This window comes from Varroa jacobsoni, unplaced genomic scaffold (assembly GCF_002532875.2).
Source record: "Varroa jacobsoni isolate VJ856 unplaced genomic scaffold, vjacob_1.0 scaffold_533, whole genome shotgun sequence".
NCBI lineage: Eukaryota > Metazoa > Arthropoda > Arachnida > Mesostigmata > Varroidae > Varroa > Varroa jacobsoni.
Window position 1 is genome coordinate 78,354 of NW_019213435.1, and position 21,849 is coordinate 100,202.

At 38.3% G+C, this 21,849-nt stretch overlaps 1 protein-coding gene across 6 annotated transcripts; it reads left to right on the forward strand.

Moving 5' to 3' along the window:
- Positions 1-1,506: 1,506 nt before the first annotated feature.
- On the forward strand, positions 1,507-10,336 carry LOC111261211 (Golgi-associated plant pathogenesis-related protein 1). Of its 6 annotated transcripts, none has more exons than XM_022834520.2 (7): positions 1,507-1,599; positions 6,582-6,712; positions 7,006-7,116; positions 7,704-7,817; positions 9,108-9,234; positions 9,668-9,750; positions 10,060-10,336. In XM_022834520.2, the coding sequence occupies exons 2-7, from the start codon at positions 6,674-6,676 to the stop codon at positions 10,213-10,215; spliced, it is 630 nt and encodes a 209-aa protein (XP_022690255.1). In that variant the 5' UTR covers positions 1,507-1,599; positions 6,582-6,673; the 3' UTR covers positions 10,216-10,336. The 6 variants fall into 6 exon arrangements, with proteins under 6 accessions (XP_022690255.1, XP_022690261.1, XP_022690258.1 ...); XM_022834523.2 differs by lacking the exon at positions 1,507-1,599 and adding an exon at positions 3,864-3,885; XM_022834521.2 differs by lacking the exon at positions 1,507-1,599 and adding an exon at positions 4,450-4,821.
- The last annotated feature ends 11,513 nt before the right edge of the window (positions 10,337-21,849 follow it).

The window sequence follows — 21,849 nt, forward strand, 5'->3', positions numbered from 1 at the left end:
TGCCTAACTTACTATTCATTGTTTCATTTTCGGGGAGTATTTTATGGCAGCAAATGTCATTGCAAGTATTTTTATCACCCGATCTCCAGGCCTGCTCGACGTGCCACCACATGGATTTCTTTACAGGGCGATGCCGTTCTCTCGCCTGGTTCGTCTCCAGTTGGCAGTAGAGTCTGAGCCGGATATACTTCAAGTGGGTTTTTTTTTGTTGATCAGAGTCGTACAGATTGTACATAGAATACACCACACAGTTTATCAACTGGCCTAAAATAAATTTACGGGTGGCCTTTTTTTACTCGGTGCCGGCATTTGCCGTAGTTGAGTTAGCATTCTAAAACACATTCTACAAGAAATTACGAATTGGGCCAACAGAGGCCTTAGGGTCCAAGTTCTGCTTTCGTGTAAAGGCTTTTAAAATTCTTTCGGATCCGGTCACTTTCTCGCTGATTTTCAACGTTTCAATTTATTTTTACCATTTATGTACTGTGCTTACATTTAAAGCCTTCTTTTTTACGTCTTCACCGATTTGCGATGAATTTTCGTAACACTGTGACCCTTAAAAAAAGAGACCATTGAATTTTAATACTGATCCGTTTGAATTAATTTCTTCTTCTGAAACAAACTCAACCGTTTTCTACTCATAACTTTTTAAAGTATTGGAGTGTATATATATATATATATATATATATTCATTGAAAGTAAAATGTTGAGATTATGTGAAGAGCTACGACCCTATGGGGATTTGAAGCATTACCGGCATTAATATAGTGTGTGATTCACTGTTGTCTGGTCGTAACGATTTCAGCCATTTTAATCCTCTAAAAGGAATTTTGGTGAACTTGAAGCTCTTCATTGTGCATGATATTCTTTTTATCGTCTTCCATACCCTTTGACCGTTTCTTTCGCTTTATACAGAGTTCGAAACAAGAAAAACATTTATGATGAAACACTTATGTTTCATAGTATATCTACAGAAAAACGTAACTTATAGGCGATGATGTGCCTAGGATATAGGCATCTCTAGGCTGGATTAGCTGTTTTTTCTCGCCATTTAAAAAGATAACTCGCATGGCTATTAAAATAGGTTAAATCAATTGTAGAAATTAAACAAAAATAGCTAATACGTATATGTTTTCTAACTTTAACGACTAGAGATCTCTCCTTCATATACACAACGGTGGCTCATACAATGGTGGAATTGACGTAAAAAGAAATAATCCAAAATGTTTATTTTTCATGTCCTGACGTTATTGCATGATCTTAAAACTGAAATAACTTTGCCATGTCTCTGCTGTTTTCTCGATGAATTTGTTGTTTTATTCAGGGAACGCAATAGTCGCCAATTCCCTTCGAGTTTGTTCCTCTGACGCTCGATAATGGAGTATGCCGCTGCCGCACCGAATTCGTCCTTTGGGCGCCCACTTGCCCCTAGCAGGTCCTATTCACGTCAACTCCGTGACCAGCTCAGCAGGGCGGTACATTTGTGGGCAAGGGCAAAGGAATGAGCAAAAGTCCTATATACATAATGTTTCCCATAGTTACGAACAAGTTAAGCTCCAAGACGACGAACCAGCTGCGTTACATTTCTAGTGGTACCAGGTATGTTACAACGATCCTCCCAGTAACTGGGAAACCCTTGTTACAATTTTGTTCTTTTGAATATCAAAGATTTAAAATGTCGCTAGTGACGTTAAAGTACCATGGTGGGCATAGCCGGGGGCCCGCCCGGCCGCCTTCACCTCTCTGTTAAATCTGTTCGCCCCGTTACATTCTCACACCCGAATGGGACGGAATAAAATCTAACATTAAGGTTTAATAAGTGGTTATTGGCTCGCGATATAAGTGGCAAAATGTGTTGAGAACATTCGTATATATTTCTATATATTCTCGAAGCGACCGATGATTTATCTGCTTTTTGCAAACTCTATACCAATCGTTAGGCTATAGCGTGAATGTAGCCAACGAATATAATTAGAATTAAAATTTTGGTGCTTGCCATTTTTGGAAGGCGTGACAAGATTCTGCAAATTCGAAACGAGGATGCAGCATTAAGAAAGATTTCGATCCATCTCAATTCCACCCCACAATCACCTCCATGATCTTCTAATTTCATTGATATTTGTCGTTTTACTGATACAATGTAAGCAGATAAAACCGTAAGAAATTTTTTGTGGGCCGGGAAAAAGATGAACTATTTAGTAGAAATTTCCAATGGCTTCAGCGTTTCATATAAACTTAACACAGGTTCGAGCATTCAATTAAATGGCGAATCGGTTCATTGAGACCTAGTCACTATCCGCATTTATCTACCGATCAATAGCAAAGACATCAAAGGATAATTTAAACAAAGACTCGATAAATTCTGATCCACAACTACAGCGTTGGATAAATAGGTCGAGGAATAGAACATCAGTGAGTTACGCATCCAATATAATCTACGTAGTTGACCTAAAGCGCTGTTACGTACTTCTGTATGTTGCCTTTTTCAAAATAAGTGGAAAAGCTTATACAGATACATGTAAACCGTGCCAGCAGATTTTTATGCTATTAGCATTATTGCATACTCGTGGAAAGGCGCAGGAACTGTGATCGCTAAGAGTGTATTTTCGTCTTTCAATTTTCGATCCTAGTCAAACACCGCTATTATTATTATTATTTTCGTTTACAGACATTGACTTTACAGGCATTCATGATGCTTTGCTTGACAAGGCGGATCCTTTTATGATGGCTTTTCAATTCTGAGCATCAAGCACTATTTTGCTACGTTGTTTCTTAGGTATGCTCTACCGGTTCTACTCTGAATTTCAACTGATTTAGCTCAGTGTGGTCTAGCACTGTACAAATTGTACTTGAGTGCCTCTACAATCCAAAAATATATCTGAAGTATATTTCTAATCTAGTTGTTTTTTCTTCGATTTTTATAGAAGTTGTTTGCTAAATAGTGCGAGTCAAAGGTCAGGAACTGGCGGGTTAATTTCCCTTGCTACTACTGCATATATATATATATATATATCGATAAAGTGTGTGGTAAAACTATTTTTGAGTAAATATATCTTTCGCAACGATGGGCCGGACCGCTTTTTAGTTAAAGCTCATTGATTCGGTTTACAACATATTTCGTTGCATAATTTATGAAGGGAAAATTAACTGTTATTGCAAATGTTGCCGATTGAAGGTTTACGATTCTTTTCTACATTTGTATCATTAGATGACAAGCTGCACAGCGGCCTGTCAGCGTAGGCACATTGAGATTAAATAGGCATTACGGCCCCATAAAGTTATGTGCCCTGTGACCGTAACGTTCATGACAGCGACAACGCTATCATTCACTGTAGAATTTAATAGGCCGTTGTCGCCTGCCTATGACCCGTCCAGTCACTGTGCTTAATTGTCCATTAGTTTACGACCTTCACTATTATATTACGAAAACCCTTGGGCAGGCTGTTACAGTTGCCACAAAGATAGGGGACCAGCAGCTCTTGCGATGGCGGTATTGGGTGTGGAACTTGACGAATTCATAGAAACTGTCACGTATGCAATAAATCGTAGTACGAAACTCCACGTTGCGCCAAACGTTAGAATATCTGCCTTTCGTAGGTACATTGATTTGATCATTATGAGTCATCTTAGGATACTGACCGTCATCGCTAAGCAGGAGAAAACAAAGCAATTGACTATAGGCATGACCGCTTATCGAGGCAACGGCCTAAGTTACGTTGGTTACCTTGCTCAACGATACCTCAGTTCCATCCAGCTAGTTTGTAAATGATGATAAAAGCCATTGCGCCGCTATTGTTAAGTTGTTCGCTAAGGCTTGATTCCTATCCTAGGCGTACATCAGAACTATTATCCTGTTTTGCTCAACGTTGATGGGGAACGTAAATGGTAGGCGATTCTAACGAATTATTACTGCATGTTTTCGTTTGGTTTGCCTATTGCTTCCAAAATCAAATATGGCGTTGTACCTAGAAATACTGCTGATATAGTTGTCTGATACGCTTAAGCAACTGGGTAGCAGCGAATTGACCACAGCGACTCTTACATACCGCTGACAATGGATGTGTCCCGTTATTTTAGTAGGTGACGAGCGCTCAGAAACAATATTCACTACGTAAATACTTCCGGAAATTTCCATAAGCAGATTCTGGTCGAGTTTATATAGTATGCACGCTTTGTAAATCAGCTAAAGTGTGCATCATAATGCCACGACGCAGTAATGCGGCTAGTCATATAATAATAACCGCTGACAACGTGGATAGCCATAGTACTGAATGTGTTTTGATTCCTGTGCATCGCAAAAACAAACATTTACTATTGACCGTACTGTCAATTGCTTTCGTATTAGATGTTCGGAACCGAACTGCGTATCCGCTCCTAGCTTATGATTAACTGAGCAAACAGATCGGTCGTGGAACAGTTGTTTATCTAACGAACAAGCGCAGCTCAGATCTGTGCTAGCCTGGAACCAGAGACCGTAACAGGCGTGAATTTAACGGGAACCGTGGCGCTGTCACCTCTTCTATTGCGCTTTTACTTGGGTTACTCTTTCCGGCTATGTAGGCTTAACAAAAGTTATATGCCGGGTGATGCGTGGATGCAACTTTAATTAAACAAAAGTTTAGACAATATGAAGTGTGAACAACCTTCTGAGAATGTTTTTTGAGGAAGCGAAGTTTAGCGTAACGTAGATGCTTGGACACAAGCGAATTTCGACCTTGCTGTGCTTGAAAGTGAACTTCCCGAGCGTGGATTCTATCTAATTTTCGTTGTGCCGGTAAATTCAAATGTACTCGTTTAAACGAACGAACTAACGACAACAATGTAAGAATGCTTTATACAAACGCAATCATTTTGCATTTCAATAACTCACGTACCATTTCGAAACAATGTTTACTTATAGTGGAACCAGTGCTTCATCAGGGTCTTCACCAGCTTACGGGACCGCAGTAACGTAATGTCAAGGCCGTAACAGAACGAAATGCTGTGGGCGAAACTTCTGACGTTGCGAAAAATTAAAGCTAAATTCACACAAATAACCATGAAAATTGGATTTCAAAAATATAAAGTAAACAAAAATACTCGATAGATTTCTAGTTTGCAATTACTAGCTTTTTCCTATTGTTATAAAACCCAAAAAAAACCTAGAAACAAACCTTCATAGATCGGCGCTCACAAAGAGAGTGCATGCCTGCCACCAATATCATCCCATTTAGATGATACAGGTCCAGGTACCAGCTTGTCCTTGCCCACCGATTTAACATGCTCATCTATTATGAACTGTGAGACTGCTCAAACTTGCAGTTAGTGCTGTAACTTGTGTTACTAGGACAATATTGAAATTGTGAGAGCGTCTACACGTACGAGTATGACTGAATTTGGCTCGGTTTCGGTCAAGACGAACAGACAAGAGCTGTAAAGAAATCATCCTAAAGATGTTAAAAATTTGAGCTGATGTTTTTGAAGTTTCAACCGTATCTACAATTTTTCCTAAACCCAAGTGGGTTATTCGCTGTTCGCTTAGTAGCCTTTATTTTCTACCATACGCTTTGTCCGAGTCTCAAGCTCGATTTAGCCAAATGCTTTAACAAATTGAACCCGTTCGTACACGTACAGACTAAAGGCACAAACTTTATTGAATTATTGCAAAAACTATTTTTGAACAGCAGCATTGAGAATAACGTTGGGTAATGATTTGACAAAAACTTTAACATTTCGAGTGTTCTTAACTTGCTTTCGAACAACTGTACACGAAAAGTGTCAATACCGTAAAAGACTGTGCCAAATGACGTATTTATGACTAATTCGTTATCGATTTGTTGGGTTATAGAAGAAGAAAGTGTGATATTTGACGTGCTACGGCGTAAGGCAGCTTTTGTTCACTATTGTTCAATTCACACCGGTAGGTGTCGGTAGGCCATGAGCATTAGTCAGGGCAAAAAATTAATCGTGCAGACAAATAAAAACAAATAGATACTATTAGAAATACATTAACATCGTACTACGTTTATTTTTTAATAGAAACAATGCTTAGCAATATTTGGGATCAAGTTTGTTGTATTTGGCTTTAAGTTCACATCGTGATGGCTCATATAAATAGAATTACTTAATAACATGACGTATATATAGAACACCGAACTGTAAAAGCGTCATTACTCCAAGCATTTCACTTAGAACTGTTTTGCGGTCGAGTTCTTAATGCAAAAATAGTCACATTAATATATAGCACAGGGCATAGAAATGATACCCTGTCAATGTGGCTAACAGAATGAACGATAAGACATTGTTTCGAAAACACACGCCTAACCTCGTTTGACATTAAAGAACTACACTATCTGCATTTCAAATTGGAGTTTTACCTAGACAATAACAGATATACTAGCAGAGCTTGATAGGAAAGGCCCGGGATATCCCAACGGCAATCATATATATATCGCTAAGTTGGTTCATATCCAGTTTAGGTTAACAGATGGCATTAGGTTGTATACGGTAAGCCGTGAGCTGGACAAATTTAGCTGAGTTTTGATTTTACGGTGACATATGCTGGACCTATCTCACTAATATCGTAACCGTTGGTTTTCCAGGACACGTTTCTTGCTAACACTCTGCTTCCGTGGAAGGCCAAAGAAACAAGCCGAGCCAAAATCAGCCTGACACTTATGCAATAGTTTCAAAAATGGAGCAACGGAAGACCACGGTTAAAACTGAAATTAAGGTAAAATATAAACGAGTTTTAGTACTTAGTTGATTTGATATTTAGTTCAAACCGAAATACTATCAATATTATATAAATTATGCTAAGTGATAATCGGAGTTTTTCTCTTGACGGCAGACTTTATCGTGGTGAAGGCAAGTCACACCTTTGAGATGTAATGCACCAAAACATGGACTTAAAAAACGTCTGAACTTTAAAAAATAAACTATAATCTTATCTCTAGTGTTGGCTAGTGTGAAGCAAGATCGTTATTACGTTTAAGTTTGTGAACGTCTGTATTTAAATGTTTGCAGAACGGTAAGAAGATTGTTACAACTACAACCATTGCGACGACTGATCTTAACCCTATGAATCTGGATGAACCACAAGGCGCTTTCCTCAAGTGTCCAGTAGAGCTCCCTGTGGTAAATTGTCAATCTTCGAACTTTTCGTGGTGCTTAAACATCAAATAACTTATGCAGCAAGCTAAAAATTCAAAGTTCTATCATTTGGAACATCCTTCTGCTTCTAGAGTCAAGACTACGTTTAATCCGGTGCATCCGGTCGCTTATGGAATAACCTATTGTGTATAAAGGGAAAATAATAGGAGATCTTCGCGTACGAGTTGGTAAAGCGAATGCGACCTGGACTGTTTGTACCGTTAGGGGGTTTACAGGGCTTACAAAAGAAAGATTATCAACTTCGAGACGTAACAGAGTCTCAAGACATGAGATTTAGTCGAAAAGAATTTACGAAGGTTACCCTTGTCCGTCATATAGGCGATCGATTGATTAAAGGCTTCTCTTCTTTAGATCCGAACCTTTATATCTGAAGACATATCATAAGTATAGAAATATGCATTGTCTAGATGAAGAGGTCACAAATCGAACGGAGTGAAATGAAGGAAGCTCAGTTTTCAGGTAGAATAGGATTATAACCAAAATGAAACAACAAATTACCAATATTATAGATCTTTGCTGAAACGTTCTACTTACGTTCGTGTTGTTTGCAGACGATTGCGCCTAAGACAAAACATACGAAGGGAGACTTTCAAAGAAAAGCCCTAGAGAGGCATAACTATTACCGATTTCTGCATGGAGTGCCCCCGCTTGAATGGTGCTCAAAGGTTTGTTAAGTGAATATCTTCGTCCACACAGGAACCTAAAAATGGCTTAGTAAGCACTCACGTGCTTATTCAATTGCTGCTTCGGTATTAAGCACCTATGATGTCTATCCGTACTAGTCAATCGACAGAGCGTAAATATTACGTTTTTACCTCTAAGGTGTTGCATCACCATTAAGCTATTATAGTTATTAATACAATGTATGATTACCGCAGTTACTCTACTCGAATTATTAAGTTATAACATACATCGTATCGGTTCTTTCACCTAATAAATATAATTGTTACGTATTCATCATCATATTTTCTAAGTAAAAATCTTCTCAGATTTAGAGTTCAAAAACTTATCTAATCACTTTTTCTTCTGAATAATAGACGGTTACTAATTTCACTAGTTACTGATTAGAAAGGTAGTGATTCATCGGCACGAGGTCTGAAGAACTTAGGGGGTGCAAGGTAAACATTTCCCCTTAAACGCTTGTTTAAGACGGCCTTCGCCGTGTCCAGCCTGACATTGTCGTGGAACAGGATAAACTTGCATTATGTATCTGCTCTTTTCAATCGATACTGGGCCATCTACAAAAATTTGCTGATAGTTATTCTTCTTTGCCATTTGCAACTGTATGTGACTTTACTGCCACTAGAAGCAAATTCAGGTCATTGTCGAACGGAAATCAGCTTGAACTTTTGGATTTAGGTGTACCTTTAGTAGCTATCTAGTTCTTTTTATATCAACGTAAAAACGCCACCTATCGCTATCTATGACAATTTTGTATAGAAGTCTGCCATTGTAGTTGCATGTCGCTTGGTAAAGGGCAAGGTATTAGGAGACAGTGAATAGCTAGGATCCTTGCGCTTTTCACTTAGTTAATTGGGCGTTTGGGTAATTTCTAATTTTCGAGTGAATCCTATAGACCAAATTGCCTACTGATAGTTATACAACGGCGGTTTACCTTTTCCCCAATTTACGAGTTCCTCGCCAGCCGTCTTCCTTCAAACCTGCCTTCAGGCGTTACGTAACGATCTCAGGCGGCTGACACCAGACCTAAAGAAAGATCTCGATGTGAAAATTTGGTTCACTGTAGAAAAACTATAGCGGACTTCTACAAATAGTGAGCATTTTCAAATGGTAAATAGAAGTAAACAAACAGTAGAGAGAAAAGAAGTATTTAGCACATGGTAACGTTAATGGCAACTTAGTGTGATGGGAAACAGTGCTTCATTGATTGATTGTATTTGTAGAGTTTGTCAAAAAAGGTATGGACTATTATTTAATGACGATATCGCTTGCAGTGCGCCAGCAAGGCGCAAGCGTATGCGAACCATTTGGCCAAGACACAGTCGCTCGAACACAGCCACGATAAAAGCTGGGGAGAAAATTTGTTCACGTCGACGGGCTCGCGTGAACCTGTCATCTCGGGTAGGCTCTAAAACCTTTTAGTTATCACGTAGTATAGTAGTTACGGGACCAATTGTACTGTATTAATCTTTAGTTTCAAGTTCCATATATATATATAGTGCACATATACTTAAGTTCAAGCCCGTCTCACATTATACCGATATATATTACACGCGTATTATGAATAGCATGGCCACAATGAACAAGGTTAAACGTAGATCATTCGAGTTTATTTTATATAAAGATATACGCTGCACGTGTCATTAGTCTCGGCTAGATCAGCCCCGAAAAGTGTTAGTTTAAAACACGATCGTCGTGTCGTTCCCTTATACGTGCACGTTCTTAAAGCCTGAACAGAGGACAGCACGCGTTCATAGCGCCATGTTGAGATATCAAGCAGACGAATTATATGCATAGAATATGATTACCAAATACTAAATCGTTTCTTTTTTAGCCGATGCAGCGGTGGACTCGTGGTACAACGAGGTCAACTATATAAAGAACTATACAGATCCTTCGCCCAGCAACTTTTATGAGGTTTGCAAATTTCGACTTGCCGAAATGACATTTATTGATTATTATTTAAAATGTAGCCTATGGGTCGCGTGCTTTTCTCGAAAATTGAACGTGTGTTTTGCTAATATCGATAGTTCCAGAACAAGAATTATGCAATTGATTAGTACAAATTACTTACTATCTCGTATAATAATCTGTCCCATATTTGTTAAAACCAAGTTCATTTTTGAGCTGTAGTCAGTTTAGGAAAACCGGATCTTAGCGAGCCGATGGGCAGCATGTCACAACTCTAATGAATTACTCATATTATGCCCGTTTTCAACTGAACAGACCGGCCACTTCACTCAGCTCGTCTGGAAGGATACGACACATGTTGGAATGGCGTACGCAGTTAATGGTAATAATGCTTATATTGTAGCAAACTATCTTCCACCAGGAAACCTTTTAGGAAAGTTCCCTGAGAACGTTTTTCCACGGACTGAATAACGGCTACCATAGCCATTAACTTGAAGCGGCTTCATTGAAGTTGTGCCACTTCACACTCAATATGGGTCAATTTTATTCACAGCAATAAACCGATTATGGGAAGCATTACTCTGTTTACATACTTAATGTGGCTAATTTATATTCAATAGCAGTAGATAGAATATGGTGATCGATATATATGTATATATGAGAAAAAGTGAAACTATGTATAGAAAACGCAACCTCTTTAGATGTTAACGGATACAAAAAACAAATGGAGCCTGTACCAGTTAGTGTCTAATTAGAAAATACACGAGTTCAAGTAAGCTCGTTGATAGACATAACGAAAATAGGCAATTAAAAAAAATGAGTCATATCGGCTACACACTTACCGTTTCAAGACCTTCTGAGCAAGCGGGGCCTGTGAGAACACAATTATCCTGTAAATAGTGCGTTTCTTGTAGTAAAGGCTGACAACATTAAAACAACAACAAAAGCTCCTAAAGCTACATTCAACGATGCACAAAACTGTGCAGAAGCTAGTGTTGATGAGGCACATAGTGGATTTTCTAATTAAGTATATTAGGTTTACTTCTCACTGAGAATACCTTGTTAGCTTAGCTTTAGTCCTTGTACTGAAGTAAGACTAAAATGTTCTATAAGATATTGAAGAGAACGGTTTTTTTATGTTTACTTTTAGATAACATTTTATTATTGTGATAGTTGTAAGTGCAATTTGAAGAAGGTCCAAATATTTTGATACCATAGATCTGCCAAGTACAGTGTCACAAAAAGTAGGAATTATATAGTTATTGTTAGTTACAAAAACGAATCGATTTTTTTTTAAAATTTCATTTCCTTTTCATTTATTATTATTTTTTTTATATTATTATCCAAAAATTATTCTCATTTTAAAAATATGATTTAGAAGTAGATTATTTAACAAGCTAATTATATTTTGGCTGGAAATTTTCTGACGCCTTCTATGGGGACCGCTTTTTTTTGATACGTCTGGCTTACGCAGGTAGTCTAAAAAGGCAATAGAAGTTTGTGAAGACTAAGTTTTTTTAAAGTATTTTTGACTCTCTATGTTTCGAGTTTGACGTCCGGTATCGCCGTTAAGCGTTCCAGTAGACACAGCTGGTTACCACCATGAAACAAAATTTCTCTATGCCCGAGTTCAAACATAGACTACAACGTGTCCCTAAGATTACCAGGTAAATACGTTACCCACTAACCTATCACGGGAACACAGGAGGTAATACGGGGTGTTCGTGTGTCATCGTAAGCTCAAAATTTTTGGTCATTGACCAGTCTCGATTTACAGCTGGAAAACAACTAGTCTACAACTCTATATCAGAAATATATCAACAGGTCAGAACAACATAACCTGTAGTAGGTTTTTTCTCTATTGCCTATTCCTGGAACTATATAAACGTTACTAAATAGTGTACCATTTATCTAGCTCAGGGACTTCTACCAAAGTGTCTTTTTATTGTTTGACAAGTGGTAAACTGTCTAGCCAAGAAGATCATTCATTCTTATGCAAATGTTCCTCACATTTCCTTGAGGACCGAGATGAATAAAACGATCGCTGTACTGCCGGTTAAGCCTTCGTCGTCGCATATCGTATCCCCATAGACGCTGCATGTTTTTCTACAAAGAACCACAGCAAAAACACAAAAAGCTACAAGAACTAGACAAACTGTTTTTTTTTGCCTTTTGCTGCTGCTGTTGTTGTTGCCGTTATTGGTGTTCGTTTCGGTGCTGCCGTGCCACGGTCTCAGCTGTCGCGTCCTGTAGTTGTTAGATAGAAAAAAAAGCGTTCCTTTCGAACTTGACGTATCAGTTTGTAACTGTATCTGTGCCGCTGATCGGCAGCCAAAGCAACAACATAGTACAGTACAACGCCGTACTATTAAGCTGGGGATTGACGCTCGGTTAACAGTCACTGCGTCAATGTTTGCTACCTCTCACGTTCCTACGCCTTATATCTGAACACTTCGGGAAGCTTTTCAGAGTGCCTAGGACCCGCAACAGTGATTGGTCAACGATATTGTCAAACGGCAGGAAATTAGATGCTTTAAATCGTTTTTTGTCCTGCTTGTATCCCTAAAAGCAGGAGGTCGCTCACTGCTTAACTTATAGTTGCTATTATTTCTTAGCCGCGGACCTTGTTGTCATTTTCGAGATCCTAGAATATCTATATATATACAAACTCTGCTAGCTTTTGATTATTAGACATAGCTTGCAATGCTATTATATAATAATTTTTTTTTTTCAATTTATCCTTAATTTAATGGTGGTGTTTGAGACGAAGGGTGTGCTATTACGAGAAGTAACACGAATGTTTCCGGCTAATCTTCGCTATGAGAGGAAGGTTTAAAACACGTGTAACTGTTGAGCAAAAATTATTTTATTCTTTTGTTTCCCGCGTTCCAGCCTTTTCTGGAATCGTTTAGTCTAGGGTGACTATAATTATATCAATCTATGTTTACTGTGGAACCTTTTTGTACAGCATTTGATAGTTTTTTTTCACTTTTTTTTTTTTTTATAAACGTTTTATTTATAAGTTTTTTAAAATACCCAAGATCCCAAAAAAAATATTCATTATTTTCAATTTTCGTGATGTTACAATAAACCCCATAAGAAATTATTATATAGTTTGTATAGTATTAACTTTTAAAAAATAAAGTTGGAAAGTTATTTGGTCAAAAAGAGAAACAGCACAATTGGAACTATCTTGGTTTGCTTCACGTTATTAAATTGTACATGCCTTATACCACCTATAGACATGGGGCATTTCGAGTGTTCTATATCTTAATGAACATTTATTGTGGCAACTACGGCTGCATCGGGGAAAATGGATTAAAATAGAATTGGCTGACCATATTTTTCAAGTAACCGTTACGTATGGGGTTCCACCAAAAGTCAACCTTTTGTTACATGTAAAGAGATGAGTATTTGATAGAATTAAAATCACCCAGTTATTAAAACATTCAAACGTACTTGTGGGTATCTTAAAAAGAAACCATGGCATTAGAAAAATTTTACTTCGTCATTTTGGCGTATTCTGGCAGGAATCAGCGTACGGTGCTTTCGATTTCGTGCTAAGCGCAGCGCTAGTTTAGAAAACGAAGAGAAAAAAAGTTTTACGAGATTTCCTTTAAGCCTACTTGAAGCTTGTGTGTAAAAAATTTCTTTTACCCGTGCATGAATTTAATGATTGTGCTTTTTATTTATTTATTTTTTTATCTATAATGCCTCCTCTATCAGTAAGGATGAAACAATGTGTACTATATATACAATATTTATTTAATAATACCCTAATAATCGCAGATATAAGTTCCTATTTGCACTGCAGTTGCCAGCACGCATACTTCTGCCTAAAGCCAATTACCTATGATGTGGCTCAATTCATTATATTACGGGTGTAAACTAAATTATGTCCACGCTGGCCAAATGTAATTGCTTGATGAAGTGAAACATAGCATTTGTATGTAGATTTCTCGATCGTAGCTCTAGCTCTCTACCCGGCTTAGCGCTCCAAATTGCTTTTATAAACCGTACCAATAAATATCTTTTTGTTCTTTTTACATACAGGAGGTTGAGTGCTGCACGCTCCTCCTAATTTTTGTCATTCGAGAGCCTTATGCTGAGGTACTTGCTTTAGATGCTGTGGGACATTTATACTTTCCATTACAGCTAAGAAAACTTATCCGTAAAATGCCTTAAAAACTTAAGATATGCCCCGGTATCGCTGGCGGCAATATCACATAACACCTATCTATTAGAATATGACTGTACATCGATTTAGGTATATAATATTACTATCCATGGAGCACCAACAGAACGCTCCGCCTTCTGAAACCATAGAGAAACAGCATTCATAGGATCTTTACCGTTCAAGACCGCCTTGATCCAGCACCCTTTAATATACCGGCAGACATAAAATCTTGAGCCCCATTCGGTCTTATCCTGAGTCACGTACTATTGGTTACGCCCTTTATGAGTATACAAAGTCCTTTTTTTAATTTTATTAAAAAAAAAAGAAAAAATTTAATAAAATGAAACTTATAATTACTGTACAACATTACCGCCACGGTGGCATATCTAACAAAGGCTTGCCTTTGACCGGCTTCAATCTGTTCAAAAGTGTACCCTTTTAAAATCACCAAAGTAGGCCCAAGCGTCCTCAAGATAAACCTTACATTACAAGCATGTGTTCTAAAGATGCAACGTCAACTTTTCGGCGTCCTATCAAGTAGTTTAACGTAAGTACCAACTGTTCAAAATGACGAATCCTTTATTAAGCGAGGCGATGAGCCTGTTATAGTCTGGGTGATATTTAACAAAATAGTTGAACGGCTACGACCAAGTACCGTTTGAAAAAGGAACAGTCCTATGATGATCTAATAAGCCGAAAGCAGGCAGCCGTTGTTATCCAGTTACGTTCTTCATTATGCCCATGGTAAAATATTGCTAGGGTCAATACAAAGAACCTGTTTTTATAAGATTTTGATTTAGAGTGATATTGTTGTTAGTTCGTGCGGCTCACAGAGGACACTGACTCGGTAAAAAATAAGCGAGAGTCATTAATGGGCTATTTTACAATGAAGCGGTAAAATAGTTGCGTTTATAATATACGAATGTTCAGGATGTAAGCTATGACTATCATTTACGTTTTATCACAAGATCTGCTTCTAGTGTGGTAATGGCTGTGTCTTTCTTTCGATGTGTTATATATTCAGTCATTACAAAATAGAACAATTGTTGGGGTTTATTTTATTTGCTTTTGGGTTATGTTGATGAATGCGAGGGTTTTCTCTAGTTAAATGGGTATAAGTTTTCATATTAGAACTGACAGGGAAAACTAATATAAGAAAAGCGTTTCGAAGCCACACTTCTTAAAACGATGAACACATGTTTTTGAAATGTATTTCTGTATTTTGGTTGTATCTAAGCGAATCTGGCGAATTTCGAGGCTGAAGACTCTTAAACCACTAACTTTGGCTAGTAGATATTTAAGTCTTCTAGAAACGTGCGAGCAAAAATTGGTTGTATCTACTCCAAGAGAAATGACTTCGGACAAAAAGATCTTTAATTTTCGAGAATCAACGCTTAGTTGTCAAATTTTTGTTCCCTGAAGGATACAGCACTGAAAAAATTAATCGAAAATTGATGAAGATATGAGGCAAGGAGGCCTTAAAGGAAAGCACAGTATGTGCATAATGCCGATACCTTAAGAACGGAGACCGGAGTGTTGAATACCGGCAAGGAGATGACTAGATCTCGAGACCTGAAGGGCAAGTACGCATTGATGAAACCGAGTCGGCTCTTCACGCAAACATAGCTTAGCGTGTCGGCAATAGTTGGAGTTTTACGTGCGACATATTACTGAATTGTTCAAATATTAAATATTGGGAAACAAGTAAGAAATGGCGAACTTTAGTCAACAAAAAAACCCGCCTGAAGCATATGGCGGCCTGAGACGGGATATGTTTTATCTCTATTACCTGCCAAGAAGCTAGAGGTGGGAGAATGGTGTCCCCAAAATCAAGTGTCGAGTAGGTTCGAACGTAAGGTGATCGAGCTATTTTCAGTTCTTAAAGGCATCTGCTACTGTGAAGTGCTCGCCGAATGCAGCTTACTATTTCGATTTTCCTAAAAGGCTCAGGGGCCGTAGGCATGACAAACGAAAGCATGCGGTCCGATTACCTGATGACAACGCCACACCCAATCACCATGTCTCGGTTACTTCCCATATTGTTTGCCTCAACCGGCTTATCCAAATTCGAGGGATTACAAGTGGCTTTCAATAACCTAAAAGGGAACATTGGTAAGCAAGCATACCCCATTATCGATTCACTCCAAGAAGCCATCGACAGATAAATTACATATAGAAACTCCTGTTCGAAAGCTGCCAAAGCGCTAGGATAAATATGTAGAAAATAAAGAAAAGTACCTCTCATACGTGTTAAAAATAATTGTTCTAGCCCAACTGATTCACATATATTTAATTTGAAAGGTCGCCATATTTGCTCGTAACAAGTTAATACATCTTGTTGATATATGAATTATCTCTATATTCGATATCTGTTAGTTATTTTACTACCCACGTATATAAATATGTATGTTTATTTAGAATATATTACCACATTATTCAGTTAAATCAGCGCCTGAATAGCTCACTGCCGCACTGGTGCCATGTTTATGTTCCGATCGCTTATGCTTTTTATTGTAGGAACTACGTATAATAATAGTGAGTTTTGGGTTCTTTCTCGTTCGTTCTCGTTAGGTACCCAGCAATCTAGAACTCACTGGTGTTAACCTGTTAATGTTTAACTAGCGTTCCTGACTATTAAATGATATAACTCTTTGTTAGGATGCTCAGTCCAGACTTCGACCACTGCCATAGTTCTGGAACTATGACCCTTAATAACCTATTTTTACTAGGCAGGTGGTGTCTTTCAAAATGCTTAGCTTTTTCTAGCTTAGTCGATGGCATGGATTATGGAGCAGAACACTTATTTTGGTGCTAAAATTAATTAGTAAGTATTATATTTTTTGTTTGAGGTCAGTCTGTTACTAGAATTTATTGATTATTAGTAAGCATGTTAAGATTATTTCCATTAACAATGCGTATAGAGCATTTTTACTTCATAGCATCAGAGAGGACCTCACTTCAGATCCTACAACCGACAAGTATCTAGAAATGTAGTAAAACGAGTAATTATAAATAAACATGGACGCTGAAGTATTCGCCGACTAAAAGTGCTAGAAGGTTTATAAATTTACTACCGGAAAAAAGAGCATAAACAAATTCAATGAACATTTCAATCTTTAAATTTTGCTCGAATCTGATGGAACCATAAGCGGTTAATTTTCCATCCAACGCATAAAGTTAGAATTAGCAAAGATTTCAATTACCAAGCAAAGTGACCTGAATTAGTCGGGTTAGATCCTTTGAGAAATATATTATTTAGTGATAGTGTCACTTTTGAAGCTTTCCATTTAATATCAGTACTAAATAGGCTTACGAAGTGTCAACATAGGATTTATTGCAGGACATTGGTTGAAAATCAAAATATCTAATACACTACTGCACCCTTTATTGTCTATACAGGAAAAGAATATAGGGTATGGCGGTGAAATTACAACAAATTTTAGCGAGATGTTTATCGTGACGGGCATACGTTCCCCCATGGTTTTTGGTTTGCAAGAACACCCGCTCGATGTCGTAGGAAACGAGAAAGCGAAATCGTCAGAGTAAGCTGAGTTCGCAAGTTGAGCAAAAGTGAACTATTGTCCAATCTAGTCAAACGCTCACAAAGATCAAAAACGTTTATTTACGCAATGTATTTTCGATCTCTATACGGCTTTCATAAGGCAAACCGGATGATTCTAAATGGGTGTTAGATCTGAAGGGTTCAGAAATGTAATTGTAGTGGATGATAATTGCATTAAATAACGAAGAAGATAACCACCAGAAATGACAGTTCTAGCACTAGTAAAAAAAAAAAAAGATCATTGACATATTTACGTTTATTCGGACACAATCTTAGCGGCAAGGCCTGAGCAAAAAATACGATTCAGGCACGGTACTCTGTGCCGAAAAATCTAAATAAAGAAATTTATTTATATTGGAGTGTCACCCGGTGTTAGAACCCCTTTCTGAGTCCCAGTATTATGTGCTATAATCACAGGAAAACGCACCTATCGGGACCCGACGTAAATACAAATTTTGAAATAAGCCCAAAACGGGCGAAATCATTTTGGTTGTTTCCACTAACCCTGTAACGATAACAGAAACTGTTCCCCTTTGGCCTGTTATGCACCGAAGTTTCTAGCGTTTACTCAATAATGCAATAGATGCTTTGCCACATATCGGAAAATGCCGTACACAATCCGAATGTACGTCAAGCTTGTACAAATAAATTTCTTAACCTATTATCAAACGGATGATTTATGGCACAATGTTGTATGAGCCTCTCTTCGAATTACTAGCACATAGGATTGTGCATAAAGCTAGTTCTCGGTGGAGCACAGAAGGGGGCTTGGCGATCGCAAGGGATCGCTGGCAATGGATAACAAAAACAATTATAGTAACATCAGGCGTAACCAAAGGTAACATATTATGTAGCCCGCTTAAGCTCAGTCGCGCCATTCGATCGGCGAGGTACTAGCCTTGTCCGATTTAGGGCTGCATCTTCCGTTTGTAATGAAAGTATAGCGTATCTATAGTTGGAAAGTTTTTTGCCAAGATGTACCTTTCACTCATCGAACTCAGATTCGAATCGAGGTTTAGTGTCCGATTGATTTCGCGTTCCTATTAATGGTAACGGCCGAAGACCTGTGGCCGTTTGGATGCGGCCGGACTGAATTCGCCTTTCTAAATCACTCCGACCACCGAATGCCAAGTAAATGCCAGACATTACTTTGCCTTTCATAGCGTTTTGTATCTGGCTTCCTACTCTTCTATTAACAACTGCTAAGATTATTCCTTATATTCAAGTCACTCATGTTAGTAGCGAAAAAAGCTTCATATTGTGTCTTTCGTGCTGCCAGCTGCAAGATGGGGCAAAATTATGGGACTGTGGAACGTATTTGTGAATCTGTAATCAAGCGGCAAATGTGTACAGCATGCCGATGGCATTCAACGCGAAGATCGGGTGTGATCCTTTCCGTGACTTAGATGAATCGCCATAATCGTTGCAAGAACTGAAACTCGTTGGAGCTATAATACCTATCTCGTTTCCTATATCTACTAGTTAATCGGGGCGAAGCCAAATAGCTGGAGTGTTGTGCCTTATTTTTGCCGTGGTTTTCCATGTATCTGCAACGTCAATTCTGTAATGTATGGAGACGACGGTCGAACGTGACCACAAGGACCCTCTGGCACGTGGGCAAATTTAGCAAGCTCAACGATCATTGCCTTTGTCAAATGTACGTAGGCGTTCACGAGATACCTTCAAGGATCTATGCTGTCCTTTTACTAGCCTTGCTCAGTGTTGGTGTCTACTGACCAGCGAACCGGTTCCAACAACGTCGGTTGTTCAGACAAGGTTAGAGAGTAACTCGAGGAAAAATTACTTGTGGCGCTTTGTTTAAGACTGAACTAGTTCTATTCTTTGCCAGTACAGCACCGACCGCCATTGTACCGACATCACGGGCTGACAGTGTGACACACGAAGTCTTTTTCGCTGCTTCGAATTAGCTCATTTCTGCTAACAACGCATTAAAGCAGTAGGTAGGTGTATTGTTTTTATTTGGTACCTTTGGCAGTCCCATTGTCTCAGTATTTGGCAACTGAGTATAACAAGACAGCAAAGACGCATCGCATTGAAAGGCCGATCGTTCGTAGCTAGATCACTTTACTAAGAAGCCTGAATAAGCATAAAAACCAATCGTAGAATCAACATAACATTTCGTCGGTGTATAAACGTCGCGCACACGTCGAATAATGTCTTTATATAGTTACAACTTTGTGATACGGTACCGTATTTGTAGATGTGCAAACATCTACACAAGTCTGCCTATCTCTTTTCCTTATTATTTGGACTGAGGCTCCTTCATTTGCTCCTTTAGTAAAAAGCCCTTTGTTCGGATCGTGGAAGAGATCGATCTATGTGCACGATTATAGAGAAATTTTAAGTGAAATCATGTGACAACTCTTAATATACACAGGCATTGGTGAGATGCCTTTAAGCATCTGCCATGCGGTTCTACTAGTTTCGCTGGCATCTCTATGGCATTCCGATAATTTGCCACAGACGTGGTTTCAAAGTGATCCCTACCGCCTGATAGGTAATTTGCACTTTGTGGAACTATGGCTACTAAGAGGCCTCAGATATGTTCACATAGGTTTGCTACGAGAGATCGTATAGCTTAAAAGCTACCACAACAAAGACGGCTTTTGTATATATATAACGTAATTATAAATAGTAAGTATATATAATTATTATTTTTTAAGTAACCCCTGTGGCGCAACTATGCAAAAATGGCGATCGAATAAGGTGTGCCAAAGTTCATAGGAATAGACCGTGATGTTACGGATAGAAAATCCGTGACACACTCGTCAATAAATCGCGAAAACTCTTATTTCCGGATGTCTAGGGGCATAAGGCTTGCGTCTGTGTTTCGCGGCAAAGATTCGCTTCTCTTAATCCACGCACGACACACGTCAAGGGTATTAGAATATCTGTAGCGTACATTCACGTCCGCAAGTGCTTTACGGCCAGGGTCCCCGCACAAGGCGCTTGATATATTTCATAATATACCAATCAACGCTGTACCTAAAACAGGGAAGCTGGTTTATCACAAGTTACACGCAGAATAAACTTAAAAGCGCATATTCAATGCATTCAAGTGCCAAGTGGGGCCGCTTTTTTCAGCTGGCTTTTGACGTGCACAGGATAAAGTACAATTCATTACATTAGGAACTGTTCGTGGGAGCAAATGATCTATTCGGTACGGTGCGGCGTCAAACGCTTCCGCTTCGAATGCGTTCTATGGTAACTTTGTTACTATTCGGCGTATTTCAGAGCGTATCTATAAGACGAGACCATATTTTTGAGTCTATATGATGCCGAAGAGTTATAATGCTCGAATCATCTGTTTTTATATGTTTCTGGTAGAACAGTAAGTTAATGTGAAGGAAGAGCTACATTAAAACCCCTTTCATTCGCGCTATCTTGATTTGGCTTTGTCGTTTCAACATGCTACTATTGATGCACCTCCCGTTGTCAGCATTTGCATCGGGCTAAATGAAAAAAAAAGGGTAAAGCTAGAAAATGTTGCCTTTCAATGATTGCAGACGTAGCACTATTCTCAGAGTAGGACACGAACGAATGTGATCTCGAGGTCCTTTAACGGCCCTTTATCCAACAACCTACACAACATTAGATTAGAGTATGGTATATTCTGCGGTCGACCCGTTGCCCAAACGCATGTTGGGCATCAACATCGTAGTGGAACGGAAGAGTCCGTCTGATACATTGCTGATTCGCTCATTTGTCTGAACACTTCGCACATAGAAACGGTACTGATTTTGTCGACGCGATCGGATGGCTGAGCAGAAAACGCAAAGGCAGCTTTTGAAAGTAGAAATATTCTTGAAGGCGTTTGGAGGAAGTTCACAGAACACTTTGTTCCGCTGATTTCCGGCAAAATTCTGTTTTAAAAAGTCTTCAAATAATCTATTGTAATGATAAAAAAGGCTTAATGGTTATGATCAAGCTTATGATGAATAAATATCCTTTAAAAACATAACATAACGAATGGCTTCTTTTAAAAAGCAGCTATGTATATTAATAAAAAACAAGTAAATTGACGTCTATGAACATATATAAAAATTTTATACTCATGTGAAATATCATACACATACGCAGATGTGTGAGTTCTAGAAATATCTAAATGTATAAACGGAATTACTAAGAATGTAAAAATATTTATTAGTCGTTGTTTTTCGGCTTTTTAAAGTATTATATTGATAGAGGAAAGTCTCTACGCTATAGTTTCGACTTGTGTGTGTTCCAAGGTGTATAATATTGAAACTGCATAAACAAAGATATAATCAAGACATGTATCTATTTGCAGATACACACACACACATATATATATGTATATAAATTTGTGAATGAAGGATGTACTACT

Bases quoted from the DNA above. Each gene is read 5' to 3' on its own strand.
- LOC111261211 (XM_022834520.2), top strand. From the start codon at position 6,674: ATGGAGCAACGGAAGACCACGGTTAAAACTGAAATTAAG. The intron at 6,713-7,005 runs GTAAAATATAAA...AAATGTTTGCAG, and splicing joins CGGTTAAAACTGAAATTAAG to AACGGTAAGAAGATTGTTAC. The intron at 9,235-9,667 runs GTAGGCTCTAAA...TTTCTTTTTTAG, and splicing joins GCGTGAACCTGTCATCTCGG to CCGATGCAGCGGTGGACTCG.